At 40.2% G+C, this 18,626-nt stretch overlaps 1 protein-coding gene across 1 annotated transcript; it reads left to right on the top strand.

The window, feature by feature from the left end:
- Positions 1-4,185: 4,185 nt before the first annotated feature.
- Positions 4,186-18,620, top strand: LOC116384009 (semaphorin-7A). The gene is made up of 14 exons (XM_031848259.1): positions 4,186-4,335; positions 6,403-6,536; positions 6,664-6,729; positions 6,836-6,934; positions 7,183-7,291; positions 7,547-7,651; positions 7,747-7,886; positions 8,056-8,234; positions 8,969-9,071; positions 10,059-10,254; positions 11,281-11,396; positions 11,636-11,781; positions 14,848-14,924; positions 15,943-18,620. Exons 1-14 carry the CDS (start codon positions 4,230-4,232, stop codon positions 16,299-16,301), a joined length of 1,935 nt encoding a protein of 644 aa, XP_031704119.1. The 5' UTR covers positions 4,186-4,229; the 3' UTR covers positions 16,302-18,620.
- The last annotated feature ends 6 nt before the right edge of the window (positions 18,621-18,626 follow it).

Genomic DNA, 18,626 nt, shown 5'->3' with positions numbered 1-18,626 from the left:
TTCATCAAATCGTTTGTTCTGTGCAACAAACAGTCCACAAACTCAAAAGGTATTCAGTTTATTACGACATCAAATGACATCAAAGAGAGAAAAGATTTATTTTCTTAATCAGCGGCATAAACATCCAAGATGTTGACGATTACTTTTCTGACAACAAATGGATGAATCAACACATTGTTTAAGAATTAACTGACCTTTAAAGAACATTTGATCCAATGAAGATTAAACTGTTTTGACCACTCTCTTCCACGATAAACATGAAACATGATTGCTAAATGATGCGGTGAAAGTGTGTATTCACTGGGGACCAGATACATATGACTGCCATGGATCTGCCACATCCGCCACAAGGTTGTACAAACAAAAGACGGTGAGTCACTCCTCGCCGTAAACAAACACTGTGTATACATTTGTGGACATGGAGGCACCCAGTTCATTTTTCCAAGTACAAAATGAGAAGTCCGGTTTACGGAGAACATCTTCTTGGCACTGAAACGGGCGGCTTTGTTCCCATGATTTGTCTCTACATTCTCACAACAATTGACTCCAAGACCTGAAGTAAAGAAAAAAAGAGTAGAGGGACCGGTTACTCGAGCAATTTGTGACCACTGGGGGGCAGAATTACGCAAACTTTATTTGTATAGCACCTTTCCTACAGGTTAGTGCAATTCTATATGTGTTACAGATGACTGCCTGATAATAAGACAAATCTATCGGGTAAAAACGATTTGAGACAAATAATTAAAATAATGCTCAAAATAAAAACCAAATAGATTCAAATAAAATACAAACTACATAAAATAGATCAAATAACATACAAGGGAATACAAATCAATAATTAAATAGTTAAATCAATAATAAAATAAATCAATAAATAATGGTAGTCAAACATTCTAATTAAAAGCCAGCTAGAGATAAGTTTAAAGGTCATGTTTAATATATCCTCAGCTGCTCTCAGACCCTCATGAAGACTGTTACGTCTCTGAGAAGTTTTTGTTCTGCACTTTGGAACAATTAAAACACTGTTGCCACAGAGGACTTGAGGGGTCATCCTGTTTCACAGAGATGAAGCATGTCAGACAAGTAGGTTGGTGCAACGCCATGACGTGTAAAGTTGTCAGTGGACTCCTCCCGCGTCATGCTGCTTTACATGTCAACCAGCAACACTGAACACAACAGCGGTGCATGTGGCTCAAGGTCAACATCTCTACCCTTTTAGAGTTTCAGAGTAAGCTGCATTTCAGCTGTTCCCCACCTTTCTTTCCTCCTCCACCTAAACGGGGGAGAGTATCAGTTTCAGGACAGGTTTCCTGCAACCGTATCCGAAACCAACCAGGTTTCAGTGAGAAATACTGTATTTCAATTAGATGGTCCACACAGAAAGTGTTTTCTGAAATTGAAGCAGATATCAATATCCATGATGAAGTGAGTAATACTTGGGAAATGATTTCAAAACAATGGCTGCAGCTGGCACTCAAGTTCCAACCTGCTGGTTATTACAGTAAAGCATAACCTCAACTAGCATTTATAGTTTCTTGGACAAATGTGGAACGGGGGACTGGAAAACTTAACATTTCTCATTTTTCAAATTCTTTCGATTTGGATGAATACTTTATTTTGTACAGTTCAAGTAGTAACACTAGTACTAGTACTGAATTATATACGCTGTTTTAACACAATTAGTCAATTTTTGCATATTAGCTGCAAAGAAACAGCTGAACACATTTATAATTATATATTTTAGGCTCACCCTTTTTTTACCTTGGGAATCACATGTGCCCCCTCCCAAAAAATACTTGATTTACTTGAAGTACCTTCCACATCTTTAATGAAGAGAACCTGAATGAGGAGCCAGAGGAGGAGCAGCATTACGACGCCTTCGATCATTCCCTTGCAGAAGAAAGAGACGACAAGCTGCCAGGCAGGCTGGTTGGGGTCGTCCTCTTCGGCTGGACGAGGCCTCGCCGAGTGTGTGTAAATATCTGTGGGAAGTTGGCGGACAACTTTAATAAGTCTTCTTCCAAACTCATATTTATAAACAATATGTATTAATTAATATTAGTGAGACAGACACTGTGGACGAGGAAACTTTTCACTCTCTGGATCCCTTTTCGTTAGCAAAGTTTGGATGTAACATTTGGCCTTGTGTCTCACATTCAGAGGCCTTGGACTTTAAAAAGATGGGGCGTGCACCTTCTGCTGGCCTTTTTCTCTCAGCATTCTTCCTCGCAATCCAAAACATATCTCATCGTCTCAATTATGTGAAATTCTACTCGAGTGATGTTTTTTTTTTAAATGTTGCACACAACAGGACTAGACATTTGAAAAGAAAAGCTCAAATTCAGAGCAGCTGATCTGCAGTCAGAGGAAAACTTAACATTGGCTGATAAATCATTTGACTCACATGTGATGTGCATCTTCACTCCTCATCAGAGCCAGCATCCGTCGGCTGTTGGTCTGCCGACAGATGAAATCCTTGCAGCATGAGTATCACTAATTACTCTTAATAGACCTTCTGTTCTTCTCCCCACCCGGTGGCATCCTTCATTGTGCGTCCAGAGTATGAGTTGAGTTAGCTCGGCCACCTGCTCCGATTATCAGCTGCAGTCAGCTTTCAGCATGTGCGCTGCAGCAGCATTCACAGTACAGCTGGCCAACTTCCAGTCATAACTGCAGTGTGCTTCCAGCTGTTGGCCAGAGACACAGAAAAACTGCAAACTCTCTGTTGAGGACGATCAGACCCCGGAGAGGTTGGGAAACTTAAGGAAAATACAATTACTGTTTTGTTTTACCTTTTCCACCAGTGATTTCAAAAGATCTAAAGTAATGATTTGATTTAAGAGGGTTTCAGCCCACAACGACTTCCTTATGATGAGTTTTTCAATTATTTGCCTGGATGATTGTGTGATTGATTCAGTGTAGCTGCCTTTGCTTGTTCTCCATGAGCAAATGAAGTAACAATTTCTGGGTAACCAAATAATTTCTCATATGAAACATTTTAATGTTCTTTGGAGAACATTACAGGTGTGTTTAAGTGATGTGAGACATCCATCTCCCCAGTATAGTTTCAGACAGTCACATGACTCTTCATCCTGCCTTAAAATGTATTCATGCAAATACACAAATAAAATAGTTTGGTTGTAAGGAAGTCACAATAACACGTAGTCAGCTGTTTCTGGTGAGGTAATATTGTTTATTACCATCCATATTTTGAAGTATGAATGGTTCCAGTCAGCAATGAACCTACACTGCCACCTGCTGGAGGTTTAGGCAGTCTACAGCAGATCCTTGTGATTGGCTCTTCAAGTTCTGCTCGAGGAGGGTCTGGAAAAGTCACCTTCATACCGTCAGAAAACTGACAATTCAAACATCACTCAGTCCTTCTACATAATCTATACATTGCAATTAATATCCGAGCAATTAGCATCCTGCAATGAATTTGTGTATTGCTGCTACACATATCGCTAACCCTTAACACATTGGCTTATTTACCTCCATTAAAGGAAGTAACCAAACATCCATCTGGGATCAGTTTATTATTTACTTTTAAACTTTTAAAATGACAAAATGAAAGAAATTCAGTCTCCTTTACATTCCCCTTTTTCTATTTCCCTTTAATAACTTGAGGGTTACCGTAATAATTCCCTTTAACAGGAAACAATGCAATCTAACTATATTCAGGTAACCTTTAATTCGAGTTTACAACAAAGGCAACACACACACACACACACACACACACACACACACGTCTCGGCCTCAGCTGAAGAGCATGACGGCAATAGAGCCTTTTAAACTTCTTATACATTCTATTAGACTGCACCTTGTTAACCTTTTAATCTCCAATCACTTTCTAACCATATTTAGAACAATAGTGTTTTTTAACTAAGTCACATATATATACAGATATACCTTTATCGTTTTAATAACAATGTATGGTATTTATTTTTAACCTTGTTTAGTGCTGCTGTTAAATCGGTATTACATTACTAATCCCCCCCCCCACAAAAAACAAATAATAATATAATAAATAATTAAAAATAAACAAAAAAAATATCTACAGAAAAGGCTGTAGTGATCTAGAATGAATTGTGGAAGGATAACTTATAGCAGATATGTCACTATCTATATGTGTTTTTAACGTGAAGAGGCGGGGCTGAGGCGGCTTCTCAGTAGTTGAGACCAGAGACGCTCAGTGAACTACTTCTGTCGTCGGACACCTCAGACTCAGCATGCTGCCCTTATTTCTAACGGTATATGTGTTATATTTAACAGCGGCGACATCTCCGACATCGCCGACATCGCCCCTGTTACCGAGGATGACGTTCACAGAGAAAGGTATGAAAAAATTCGCTTTTTTTGTTTTGTTTTTACGACTCTAAAACACGACACTGTTTTGACATCGCTGTGGTGATGTTAACTTTTACTCTGTCGTGTATCCAAGAAAAGAAGGACAAATGAAACGTTTTAAAATGTGTTATAATCTTCCCCAGTTTGATTTGATACACACACAATTAGCCCAAGACTGTTAAGGGACAGCAGGGCTGCTGCATTGCTGCATCGCTGCATACGTATGCAGCAATGCAGCAATGCAGCACACGTGATGAAAGTGCTTTTGTGGCACTAACAGCGACGAGTCAGGTGCAGACTATTCTTCTTCTCCAAGAATTTGTTTTATTGTGATAGGGAACTGTAGGACATATTGATAGAAATACATGAATTTCCATTGAATGACTTCACGGTGTCACAAACACACTAAAGTCATTAATATAAGATGGTTTCAGTAATTAAAAAGTTGTGACTTCATCATGAACAACAGGCATTTTTAACAGACATTTAAGAAATACACTGGTTTACATAATGAAGTTAATGATGGCTGGATTCCATTTAGCTGCTTCAGTTTGTGCTCTCTGACCCACTGGGACACTTGGAGAGAACAGAAGAATCGTTAGTGTCATTAATAACACCTCTAGTTGAAGTGTCGAGCATTGTGGCTTTCACGTTGACACCTTGGGGAGCAACACACATTCTCCCACGTTTAAACGCACAGCGCCTCTGCAGATCTTGCTGATTGATAAACCTCAATCTGACGGCCCTTCCATCTTACCGCGTTCTCATCCCTGTGTGCTTTTAAAATGCTTTCATTCGCACAATCCGGTATAACAACGTGAGGGTAGCTGTGAGAGACTTGGAGCACCAATAAGAGGAACACCATCCATTCGAATGAAGGATGAATTAATGACATTAATGAATACACTATCAGCCCAAACTAAGGTAAATTCTTTAAAACTCCGCCAGAGGCTGATAAGGCAAGATGTGTGTGTTCCAAATGGTTCATCAAATCCCAAGTCATAGAGGAGTGTCTCTCTCAAACTATTCAAAGATTGGAAACACATGGGCTACACCTCTACGAAGCAAGCAAAGCAGATCATTCTGCATTGTCCTCTATGGCTAAGAATAGGGCAGCTATAATTACAAGGTTCAACACACACTTGGAATGGAGACCATATCATTGCATAAACATGGAAAGTCTCAAGGGGAACCTTCATGAATTTTTTATCTTAACAAGCGAGTACGATCCTTTACTTCCGTTTCTCTTTCCCGTTTAGTATTAATGTAAATTGAATATATTTTGGTGGGACCATAGCAAGTTATTGTATGGTTTGGATATGGGATTGAAGGGCGCACATTTTCAGACAGTCTCTCCTGGGAGACACGGAGTTGTATTTGGTTTTTCACATGAAAAGTGACGAAGAAAAAGAGAGCTGAGAGAGTTCAAACCCCGGCTCCTTTCCCACCTCCACGGGGCTGGCCAATCGTTGCATGACGCGAGGCCGCGCCTCGACTCAGCACTGCTTTTAGCTAAATGCTAAAATCAGCACGCCAGCGTGCTCACAATGGCAGTGCTGACATGCTGATGTTAAGCAGGTATACTGCTTCCCATGCTCTCCATCTCAGTTTAGTGTGTTAGCATGCTACGGTTTGCTAATTAGCATTGAACAAAGTACCAGCGAGGCTGTTGGGAGTGTCATCAGTTTTGCAGGCATTTGGTTGTAATCGTAAAGTATTACACAGATGACAACTTTGATGGTGGTGTTAGATGAAAAGTTGAATCATCACCAAAAACCACGATTCATCCGTAAACTTGAATATCAAACAACACATGTCAACCTCATGGCGCTGCTACTGGAAAAGTCAGGAGATCACTGAAGGTTCTTCATCTTGGAATCACGCAAAACAAAAAGTAAAATGGTGTACATGCAATGGCTGATTAGATAATTCCATCTGGATAGAGCCACGCCGCTGGCTCGACTAATAACAGGTTAAACTCTCACTGTGTACAATGACAACTTGACCTTATCCATTGCACACCCAGTGTTTATCATTCAATATTCTTCACTGTAGAGACAGCAATGAAAAGGTTACCCCTGCCCGGACACCACGCACCCGTACAGATTGTTCTGCAAGGAGATCCAGACATCGTCATCGCCGCTGGACAAAAACACCTGAACTCATTCAACTTCCAAAACCCTCAGAAGGTAGTGAACGTCTCTGACAGTGTTTGCTTACATAAGCAAATATCAGGAGTTTACATTTAAACAACAGCTGGCATTCATTTACAGTGACGTGGAGATAATGATAACAAGGCATTCCTTCTCTTCACAGACTTGGGTGGAAATAGACGTGTTGTGGACAGAGTGCATCGACAACCGGCATTCGCAAAGACTGAGGGTAAAGAGAGTAAAAGAACATAACTTAATAGCAAACAGCAGAACACGCCGATATGTTGGTCAGATGTGATTGTAACATCACAACAATTCTTGCTCTTGTCGCTTAGGATTGCAACTATAAGATCACCGTGGTCCACAAGAGGGAAGAGGACAACCAGGTGTTTCTGTGTGGGACCAATGGCAAGGAGACCCTGTGCTGTGACATGGTAGGACACAGACAGAGATGCACAGGATATGTTGCTGAGAGCGGAAGGAGCGTGTCTGTCACAACGTTGGGTATAATCACATAAGCACATTGGGTATAATCACCGGCGGTGCTCTTTTCTGTCTGGTCGCAGTCGCTATCGCCGCTCAGTGCGACTCGAGACACTTCTGTGTATTTGAAACAATCCACATTGTGCTGCCAGATGGAGGATAGCAGGGGTAGTTTGAGATCTTTTGTGTTTTCTTGTAGAATTTATCAGAGCAGATACCCATGTGCCGTCCCTCTGAAAAAATGAAGATGATAAAAGACAGCATAAGGGAATTTGTCATAAAGGAAGGTGAACCGTTTGCCCTTGTGGGTAAGTTTCTGAACACAGGATTTTTCTTAAACGGCTGATTAATCTGCTTTCTGATTTAGATGCTCTTGTCAGCACTACTAACCATGCTTTAATCAGCTCAGCACTTTCGAATGATTTTGTCTCCTTCTTTGCTACCATTGCTTATCAGGAGATTGCGCTGGGGCTTCCTGCTTGTGCCTGCAGTAGGAAGCGATGCTGCGATGCTGCTGTGATACACGAACCATTTGTAACAATTTGTTCCTTTTTTTTTTGCAGATTCTCTAGAAAGTGATCTCTACATTACATACTCTGGTTCTCAAGGGTATGTTGGCATCCACAAGTTTGGGAAAAACCGAGTTGCCCCGGCAAGACACAATAAAGGTATTTGCATGGAGATAGATTGTTTTTTTTGTGAGGACTTAGGATGAGTCTCATCAGTTAAATGACATTCATGACTTTGGTTTTTCTCTCTTTAGAGCAGCACTATGTGGGTTTGGTGCTCAGCAGACAGAGAGACCCAGAGAACAGCAAAGTCTATGCCTTCTATAGGGAGAAAGTAAGAGACAGAGGCTTGTACAGTGAAATGTGGCTCCCTTTTGTGACCCGGGTTTGCACGGTAAGACCTGCACAATTAAGACATTTTCAGCTAAATTTCATGAATAAAAACCATTTTTAGCATCAGATATGTGCATGTATGGGTTATATATATATACACACACGTTACTAATCATTACATATGCATTATGAAAGCAGGATTGATCCTTTGGCTGCGTTATTGTTGCTAGGTGGATCTTGGCGGTCCCAAGAACTTACTGCAGTTTTGCTGGACGTCCCAGATGAATGCCAGGCTCTTCTGCGGAGACGCTGACGGAGGAAAGCATTTCCCCGAGCTGATAGACGTGGCTACTGTGCATGCAGACAAGTGGCAGGACACCAGGGTTTATGCGCTCTTCAGAAATGAATGGTAAGTCCCCGTTACCTTTCATGCATTCATGAAAGGGTGAAGGGTTTTACAAAAGTGAAAACACTGCTTTTTTTCTAAGTTTGAATCATGTTGGGGTAAGCTAAATTTAAGTACAGTATAAAACTCAAGTACAGTCATAACTTAAGCATTATCATGTAATGCTGTGCTTTTCCAACAATGCAAACAAGTAATTTAAGTCGAAAAACAAAAAGCTTAAATGTAATCCAAACTTGACTCGTGACCCATTTTGGCAAAACTGGTTGAACTCTTCCCAGCATCATGAGATTAAAGTCAGACCCCGTGATGTGAGGTGAAAACAAGAATGAGTTTGCTGTTGTTGTGTCTTTACATAAAACGGCAGATTCACATGTCGTGTCAGCCACTTTTATCAAACCATATCCACAAACCACCATGAGATGGGAATAAAGACTCTAAAAATAGTTGTTTATTCAGTAAAGTACGTTTTTTTTCCTGAGTAAACAACTATCGTTAGAGCATTTTCCCCGTGTCTCCAAGAGTAAGTTGATTAGACAGAACTGCTTGAACGTCTCGCTTGTTCTTCCTCTTTTCAGTCGAGTTGAGTTCCTCCTTTCTAAATGTGGCCCCGTCTGATCAGTTGTTTTTCACATCTTCTGACCAGCATGACTAAAGTCTTGACTGTCCTCTCTTTCTTCAGTTTCTTGTTGTTGCAGATGTCTCTGTGTTTACCCGCTGACCTCTGTGTCTCTCCACAGGGGTATGAGTGCTGTGTGTGTCTACACCATACAAGATATTGAACACGTCTTCACAACCTCCACATTTAAAGGTGCGGACGGGCAAAGCAGCCGGCCTAGAGAGGTATGTGTCGAGCAGCTTTATCTGAGCTGTAAAATAACGAGTGTATCAACTTGACTCGTCACCAAATGATTCCTGATGTTATTATGGCCGCTATCTTTCAACCTATATGCTTCAAGTTACAAAGTAGATGATGTGATCAATTCTGAGTAACATACATTACTTTGTTTCATTTTTATTGATAAATCATCTACACGTCAGTACATCTAGAATTATAACAACATTTTCTCAAATTTGACCAGTATTTTCAAATGATCTTTTGTGTATATTATAGCTTTTAAGTCATCACTGGCTACTAGAATACCCAAAAACTGCATTATTATTGTTTGGTTGTAGCTTGGTATTATTGTTCTGTTTCATTTTGTATTTAAAGGCATTTATTCGTCGAAATTCCTAACTTTTACACCCGCGGCAGCATCAGAAAAGATACTCAGACAGAGAACAATGCACACTGCTACGCCATCCCATCCTTGGATTTTAATGTCAGTGTCAAGCTAAATTTGATGCATCTAGCCATCAATATACATATTAAGGAACACTTTTAAGGGGTTATTCTTTGAAAACAAGTCAACTTGAAACATTCGAAAGTGAACCAGACAGGTTTTTCCATCAACTCGTGGAGCTAACGATAGCTTCATTAGCTTGGCAGGTGATTGGAGGAACCGCAGCCAGTCGAAAGAACAGCGCAAACCTTTGTTCCGTGGAGAAAAGCCTTCAGTGCCGTTCTTTGTTCTTCTTTTAAAGATAAATACTCTGCAGTTCAGATATAATTGATGTCGCAGCATCTATGCCGCCATTGTTGTCTAGAACAAAAAGTTGCTTCTCTGTGTGTTCTCACCATAGACTGTGTGGGTCTCACACACACCCACGAATTCTCTCGTGACATTGTGAGAATGCCACGCAGGAACGGGAAAGCTCGACAGGCAGGACAAACGTTAACTGAACCAACACAACACAAACCAAAACCCACATGCCTTTCTTTTCCTTCAGTGTGTTGCAGACAGCACAAAGATTCAACAAGACATCCTGAGGATGATCGAGACGAATTCGGAGATGGAGCAGTGGGTCCGGCCTGTGAACAGCTCTGGCCCGCTCCTCTCTAATCACCACACCTACACTCACATCCACGTCCACGGTTCCCAGGACAACAGCGACAGTCACCACACCGTCCTGTTCCTGTCTCTAAGTGAGTGATATGAATCAGGGAAGTTGATACTAAGAAAAGGGTAGTTTACTGTACATTAGTGTACATTTGAGTGTCATTACATACACAGGTTCCTCTAATTAGTTTTTTTTTTTATTTGAACGACCTATTGTTTGACGTCCTACCCAGGTGTAACTGAATTGGACTGAGTCATAGAGAGCAAGGAGTGATCACCTATGACTAGGACTGAGACCTTAGACTGGAAGGTTGACCTTTCCAAAGTTGAGTGTGCATAGCTGTAAAGGGAAGTGCAACTTCTTCTAAATTCTGACTGATGTCTATATAGTCCGGGGACCGTGACTTTGGTTGTGGTTGGTTTTGTTTTTGTGTGTCATTTCCCGTGATACGACACGTGGAGTATCACATGTGAAATAGGGTCACGTTATTTTTTTATTTTTTTATTTAACCGTTTTATGACATATATGATGCGTCATCGTACTGTTTTTGCACTTTGGCCCATGTGCCTATGAAAGTAAGACTTTTCATCACATGCCCAAAAGACTATGAGAGGAGGTAGAATCACATTCACAACGAATTTGAATTAAACCCACTTTTTCTTGATGGTAATATGAACTATATGATGCTTCAGCCATTGAACATATCTTTAAAAAGTTTTGAAAGAGTATAAAAATCATCTTTGGACGTATTATAACAAATGGCGTCCGAGCCTCAGCGCTCTTCTTTGACTGACATGGAAGCAAGTTTGCTAATCTGCCTTGATTACGTCATTACTGCTCAATACTGAGTATTGCTAACCCCCCCCCCCCCCGTTGGCTTGTTAATTAAAATTAAATATTGCAACAGTCAAGTTGCAGCATTGTTCAAGCAGCTACAAGTTACAGTACCAATGTAGTGCTAAGCACAACAAACTTTTTTTTTTTTTTTTTTTTTTTTAAAGCTTTGCTGGATTAGTCATAAAGAGGTGATGAAACAGTGTGAGTGGGTTGGTTCGTGGTGGTGGGGTGTGTTTGTGCTGGATCGAGTCAACTTCCTGTCTTCCTGATACAGATAATGGAGGGATTCATAAGGTGATGCAGAATAAAAGTCAGACATTTGTCATCGCTGAGTATCAACCTTTCAACCACAGCACCCACATCGTCAGCATCAGCCTCCACACCTCCTCTGTGAGTAACACCACCTACACAACTCTTCCCCTGAACCAAGACACAGGGGGGGGGGATTTTTACTCCTACACACCAATAATGGTGTTAGTGAATTAAAGCAAGATGGTAGTACTTCTGAAAGAAGTGCGTACAACTTGGATGTTTTTGGAAGTCTAAACTTTTCAGAGGATATTGGTGTTCTAATAGGTGGTCCCATTAACATTTAAAAAAAACGAATTATGTGCTGTGTATCGTTGCAGAGGAAGCTGTATGTGAGCTCCAGAAATGAACTGGTCCAACTGAATGTGGCAAACTGTGCCCAGTATGGGGACAGCTGTGAGCTATGCGTGTTGGCCAGAGATCCCTACTGCGGCTGGAACGGCATCCACTGCACCCCTGAGATAGAGTAAGACCACCCCTTCTTGATGTACCAGGAGACATTTCATCTAAATATCCCAACATACCCTTTCATCCACAGTGTGTATGTGTCTCAACACCTGCCTTATTAGATGGTATAAATACAATATTTCAACCCCTCCACCGATAGTGCCGAGTACAGTTGGCCAATCTGCCAAAACTGCCAATCATTTTTCATATCTGCATTTAAACCTGTTTAAAACAGGACTTTCCCTGAAACAAATGATCCCTTCAGGGCTGTGAGTTAGCTATAGTTTGGCAGTGCAGGCATAATAGGTGCAGATTTAAGTGCTTGTGCAAAGGTTTTAGCATGTTGTTATTTAGCTACAGGCCTAAGCATACGGCAGTGACCTCACCTGACTTCTGCAAGGCTCACTGTCACATGTTATTGTTTATGCACCGCAACTCAAAGCTGCCAATGTTAGAAAAAAAAAGGTTATTACCACAAATTATTTTATTATGAGGATTTGTCATGAGAGAAGTTTCCCATTATAACAAATTATAATTGTTTTTTTTAGTTTTTTTTAAATTGCAACAACTTTTATCTATCAGGAAATATAAGTAAAAAAAAAAAGTGTACTCACTTGAGGATATAAAGGTAAGTCTTGCATCCTTTATAGCCACAGTCTGATAAAATCTGAAGATAAAAGGGTGTTACGAGAAAACCTCGTTTATAATTTTCCTATTAAATCAGAATCAGCTTTATTGGCCATGTATGCATACGCATAAAAGGAATTTGACTTCGGTTTTTACGTTGCTCTTAACGTACATACACAGAATATACAAATAAATAAACAAATAAATGCTACTGTCAAAGTGTGTTTGGACCAAAGACAAAGCTGATTTTTGCCTTGTGTCACTCGTGCAAATGTGGCCGCTGGAGTATTTTTGTTGAGTATTAGCCCTTAACAGTCAATGGGAGTACTGAAGAGGGTTTCCCCTCCATAGATACCACTTAGTGCAAACTTGGTTTGTTGTGAAGTACAACCGATATATGGAATCAAGTAACAAATACATATTTTTAGAACTTACCATGTAGTCCTATGGCTTAGCCCTGTTTTCTCCAAGCTCTGTCCCTTCTTTGTCCCGTCTCTGTCCAGTACCGATATGGAGCCCTAGAGCTCCGGGCACCCACAATGTCCTCCATTTCTGATTCTCTGTGACGTCAGGAGCATCTCAACTCTCAAAGGCTTTTGCAACAACTCGCCACATTAATTATTCGTTTTCAACTCACCCGGCACAAATTTGAGGGTCTTTGCATTGACTTTGTATTGTCTGAACACACCTGGCCTCATTATTACATTCTCACTTTACAGAGACAAGTTAACTTGAAATAGACTTCACCTCTAAACCTGACAGACTGCTTTCTCTGTAAACAGGAAGAAAGTTTTTCATGAAATAATTATAAATCGATTTCTCAGTATGTGGCCGTGTAGGAACTTTGGTACTGGTACCTACACCAACTACACACATAAACACAGCCCCTACCCCCACCATCACATCTGCACACACACTTCCTGTGATGTAGTTGATCACTTCGATCACTAAGATCAAAGAGATTCTTTTCATACGACTCATTGTGATCTTTGGCTCAAAGAGGAAATGATAGTGATATGAAGAGGTTCCCCACATGGGGAAAGGCTGACCAGCATTGGTAAGTGGAGATAAGGTGTTGTATTCTTGCTCTGAGCAATAGTCTGACTGGCAGTGCATCTATTGTGGTGAAATGCAGCAGCCCCCATGAGCCCCCCTTACCAGGAGATGACGGAAGTGACTAACTGTCGCCGTTACCCGATTTTTTTTATTTTTTTTTTTTATTACTAGTGTGGATCTATGTGGAATCTAGTGAAAAAACCCCCAAACTTCAAATTTGACTTGGTAATCTACCTTACTGTGAACAACACTGAATCATTCACTTTCATTTGTATTGTTTAACTTTCCTTTTGGTTCATAAAATAATAAGTCACAGTCACAAAGCAATGGGATAATACTTTCATATATATCCACATATTTATATATCAAATAATGTAATGTTTTCTAATTACATGTTATTTTAAGTTGAAGGTAAACAGAGACACTTAGTTGGGCGGACAGAGCACCGGCAGCTGTTCAGTGTGCTGTACAGAAACAAATTGAGTCTGAAAACAAACCTAAAATACATTTTGTCGTTCATAACTTCCTCTTATGGGTTGGGTGCCCGAGTTCTGCTCTGCTCACAAAGGTTTAATGGCGATGTTGTTGCCAATAAAATCTTCATACGATTAAGTGGGTTACAATAGTGTATTGTAGCTTGAATGGGTTGTTAGACTGTATTGTGACCTTGTGTGTCTGCATTAACGTCAATTGAAATGTTTGATTTACTTACACAACCTGGCAGGAAGTCTGGTGTGTTTGTACATAATGCTGGTGAGTTTTATACTCACAGTAGCTGTGTTTCCATTCACACATTTGTGTGCATATTTCAAAGTAGATAGATAAATAGAAAAGCTGTATAAAAATAGCTCAATTGCAAAAGAAGTTTTTACATATACTTGAGGTGGTTTTTGCCTTTGACGCAAAAGTGTTGATGCACAAAATGAGTTATAGAAACGTCCTCGCCAGAGAAATTCTGTCACAGCGAACATTTAACTCACATGACTGATCAGCTGTTTCCGCTGTCGGTGTCTTCTCGCATATCTCTATAATACATGAATGCATGTCTTTGTCTCTGGACAGCATTTCATTTAATTAAACAATTAAACTTGCCCAACTGAAACTAATTCTTGAAGACCTCTCTCCATTTTCTTTCTCAAGCCAGCTTGTTTGGTTTCCAGTTCTAAACCTCTATTTCTACTTCTTCTACTCTGTTTACTGGCGGATTGCAGCCATGCGTAGCTTTAAGCACCAACTTCTAACCAAACTACGCTGAGTTTATTCGCTCCAAACAAGTTGATGGAAACACGCTTAATTCACATTTCTCTTTCTGCAGAATTTCAAAAGTTTACTTAAAGTTTGCTTGAATGTTTTTAACCCAACTGGCATATTTTTCTAACTCAGTTACCCTTTACTTTCACAGTGGAACACTGCAAGATCTGACCCAAGGGAACCCTGCCATCTGCATGTCTTCATCCAAGCTTCAGCTCTCTAGAAAAGGTATGACGATATTCATGAGTTTACTGCAATCAGGTTTAGCTAAGCTAGGCTAACTGGTAGCCTTACATTGAACAGACAAACATGAGTGGAATAGATCTTCTCATCCACCTCTCGGCAGAAAAAGAATGCAAGCCTATTTTCCAAAATGTCTAAAGCTACTTTAACATCAATAATCTGCCTTTGTAGTCTCAGAGGCCCCCTTCGTTTCTTAATACATCCATTTTGTATGCATACAACATACAAAACCATACATTTTCAAAATTGCAGATAACAATAGAAGCGAAAAAGCCTAAAGAACAGAAGGAAGAGTCATAACAAAAAACACATAGCAAGCTACTGCTAGCAAGAGCAGAATATGCCTGTGGCATGATCATAAAAGGCAAATATGGTTTGCATTAATCAAATACATGCAAAACTTATAATGAATAACTCAAAGTAGACAGAGCTTCACCTCGACATTACAGCCACTATACATCACATCTTTTTAATTAGACATATTCAATATTGCCTGTCTTTGTGTGCCTCCTATGCAAGTGAGGAATTTAGGCTGATTTGAACCCAAACCATCTTATCCTGCCATGTGCTTCACATGATATGGGAATCTTGCAAACAAAGGACTTGGCCCCTTCCTAGACTTCCTGTGTGCCATCTTGCCCCCGTCATGTCACTGCCACAATGAATGTTACCGCTGACATTTGACCTACGGTGCCATGTTGTGCTGCAGTTAGAATTTTCTTAACGAGAACTTTGACCCGTCTTTCAGAACGACTACAAACGTGTTCGACAACTTCTTTCTTTCTTCTTTTCCAACTTTCTTATCGCACACACTCCTGGTCGTCAACATCAGTACATCATCATCAACATTAGAGAGCAATCCTTCTAAATTATATTCCCATACGCTGATGATACAGTTCTCTATTCTCCTAGTCCCTTTTCAGATTCATAAATAACTTGCCGGTCGAAATAAAGGTTAAACAAACATCTTAACGCTTAACAGACCTGGTGTTTCTTTCCTCAGTGTCTACTCCACATCTCGGTGCCACTGCAACACATGCAGACGAGGCCAAGGGCAGCGTCACACTTCCCCCCAAGAGCAAGTATTTCCTCCAGTGCCCGGTGTCGTCCCATCACGCCCAGTATACCTGGCGTCACCTTGAAAGCGACACATCATGCAGCTCGAGGGAGCAGCGGTGCCTTCTCCTGATCGACAGCATGGGACCCGAGCAGGCGGGAACTTACAAATGTGTGTCGGAGGAGATGGGCTACATTCGAGTCTTGGCGCAGTACCAACTACAGCTGAGCAAGGCGGCGGGCCGTTCATCGAGCCCACTGGTCTGGCTTTGTCTAATGGCAGTTCTGATCAAGAGTTTGTCCTGAGTAGATAACACCATAGGATAACAAAGGCAATATACGACACTTACGATCTCCAAGTGTCTGCAATCGTAACATAGCTAGGGCCGCGACATTATCACTAAAAGGAAACTCTTTTATTTTGTTACCACAAGTCCTATTAGTAATTATTGCCTTTGATTTAACTAACAAAATAGTAATACTGCATTAATGAATCAGCCGAGTAGACGATCGATAAAGAAAACAGACGTCTCAATCTTGCTTTGGATTGTACATAAGTCCTAGCCTTCTAAAGCATATTTTCAAAAGAATGCGAAGTAGAAAATACATGTAAAAGCTCAAATGTTCCTCATCCAGCATCTCTAAAGCCTGACGTGTCACTGTAGGCGCTTGCCTTCCGCTGCACACAAACAGCCGAGCGTACGTTTAACCAATAATGATGTGAATTATTTTTTGTCAGCCGAGTTTAAGCTTAATGTTTTGATTCCATTATTATTATTATTATTATTATCATTATTATTTAGACCATACTAAATAGTAGAAAATCGTAATAAACATTTCAACATTTCAGCACTGTGCCATTCAAAATCCAGCAAGATGACGAGTCTCTTCCGTGATCATCTTTGGATTAAGAAATACATGTAGAGTTGCAACTGGTTATAGGGTGATAAAAGGTGTTATTTTTCAGATAACCAGATGCTTAGCAAGAATGTAATACTTCATAACCTGGGGTAAGGGGGGGGCATGTAGGAAACCTTTGCTGGTTTAGAAGACAGAAGTGTGTTGAAACCAGAATCATGCAGGTAAAGGAGTCATGAGTCTTGCGATAGTATGATTATTAAATTACATTTCAGTTCTTTTGAAATACTAGCCGTTTCCTTTACTGAGAAATGCTATCCAAAAGGAGACGACATCCTGTCCTTGCTGTAATTTCCCATCTTGCATACTACCTCGGACTTGCTTAACAGGTTGCTTCACTGAGAGACACTTTCAGCACTTTATTTATTGTAATAAATAAATGTATTTAATACTTGTGTTTGATATGACAGTGTGTGGGAATACAAAGATGATGTTTGACTTTTGATTTGCTCTTACAATGGATTTATTTTTGGAAGAAAACATTTCAAAAACGTGTTTGCTTTTTTGCATCGCTTTTCCTTTTCATAAAAATGCAAATCTGTTTTCGTTCCGCAGTTTACTGTCATTGATCGTTACATTCAACCAGTTCAGTTCTTCAAACCTCAAACAGCTGTGGCATAGTAGCAGCAGTCTACATGCTGTACTACACAAAGGCTGCACTTTTGGGGAAGCTGTCACACCAAGCTCACTTGAGAAATGTTATTGATCTATTGATATCCGCATTTCCCACACAAGGCCAGAATGGCTCATAGAAATGCTCGTGGAATAACCAATGTGACGAATCTGGGTTTTTGTTCGTTAGGGAATTCGCTTAACTTGTGTTACCTGCCGTTTGTAGAAAGTGGAAGTGAATCTTTTTCGCACTACTGGAAGTGAACTGGATGTGAAAACGCTTCTAAATGTTAACCAAGCTTCCAAAACGAAAGCATCAGGTCCGGTGGTTTCAGAGGCCCCACCGACACTTTAAAAAGAAATAAATGAATACAACAAACACACATCGAAGTAAGATATAAAGTAAAACTTTATCATGACATACAAGTTTAAAGCCCTGAGAACCATATCTTTATATTACTAATATGAACAAAACTGAATGTGTGAAAACCACTTTGGAAAAGTGCTCCTCTTAAATACAATCAGCACAAACCAGTTTTTACAAGCATTCATGTGTTTTGTCCTATTTTTTTTTTGTTTGCTTTAATCAAAGAGAAAACTATAATATCAGTAATATCATTATTACCATGTCCATAATAATAATAATTACAGTACAAAAATATGCACAAACCCCACAGTTGAATTAATATACGGAGCATTGTACAAGCCAAAAACAACAACATAAAATTGATAAATGAGGTATTCGATAACCACTTGCATATGCGCCTGTTTTTACACAGATCAGGTTAGTTTTTAAACAATTTTAAAACTGAATTAACTTAATTAAAGGTTCTGCAGACTTCCAACTTCACAGCTTCCTGAGTGACGAGACCTCGCCTACAGTTACTGACGATGCAAATCCAAAATAAATGCAAAAACCGACATTGCATTCAGCGAAGTGACCGCAGCTTCCGTCAGAGCTCTTGCCCCAACGCAGCTTCAATATCAAACGCAACAGTGACTGCAGCCCACTTACCCGAGGTATTGTGGTATGATGAGGTAGGGGCGGTCTCTAACACACACACACACACACACACACACACACACACACACACACACACA

Source organism: Anarrhichthys ocellatus, unplaced genomic scaffold (genome assembly GCF_004355925.1).
Source record: "Anarrhichthys ocellatus isolate YVR2014 unplaced genomic scaffold, GSC_Weel_1.0 scaffold8, whole genome shotgun sequence".
NCBI classification, from domain to species: domain Eukaryota; kingdom Metazoa; phylum Chordata; class Actinopteri; order Perciformes; family Anarhichadidae; genus Anarrhichthys; species Anarrhichthys ocellatus.
The sequence above is the reverse complement of the archived record's forward strand: the minus strand, read 5'-3'. Positions and strand labels throughout refer to the sequence as shown.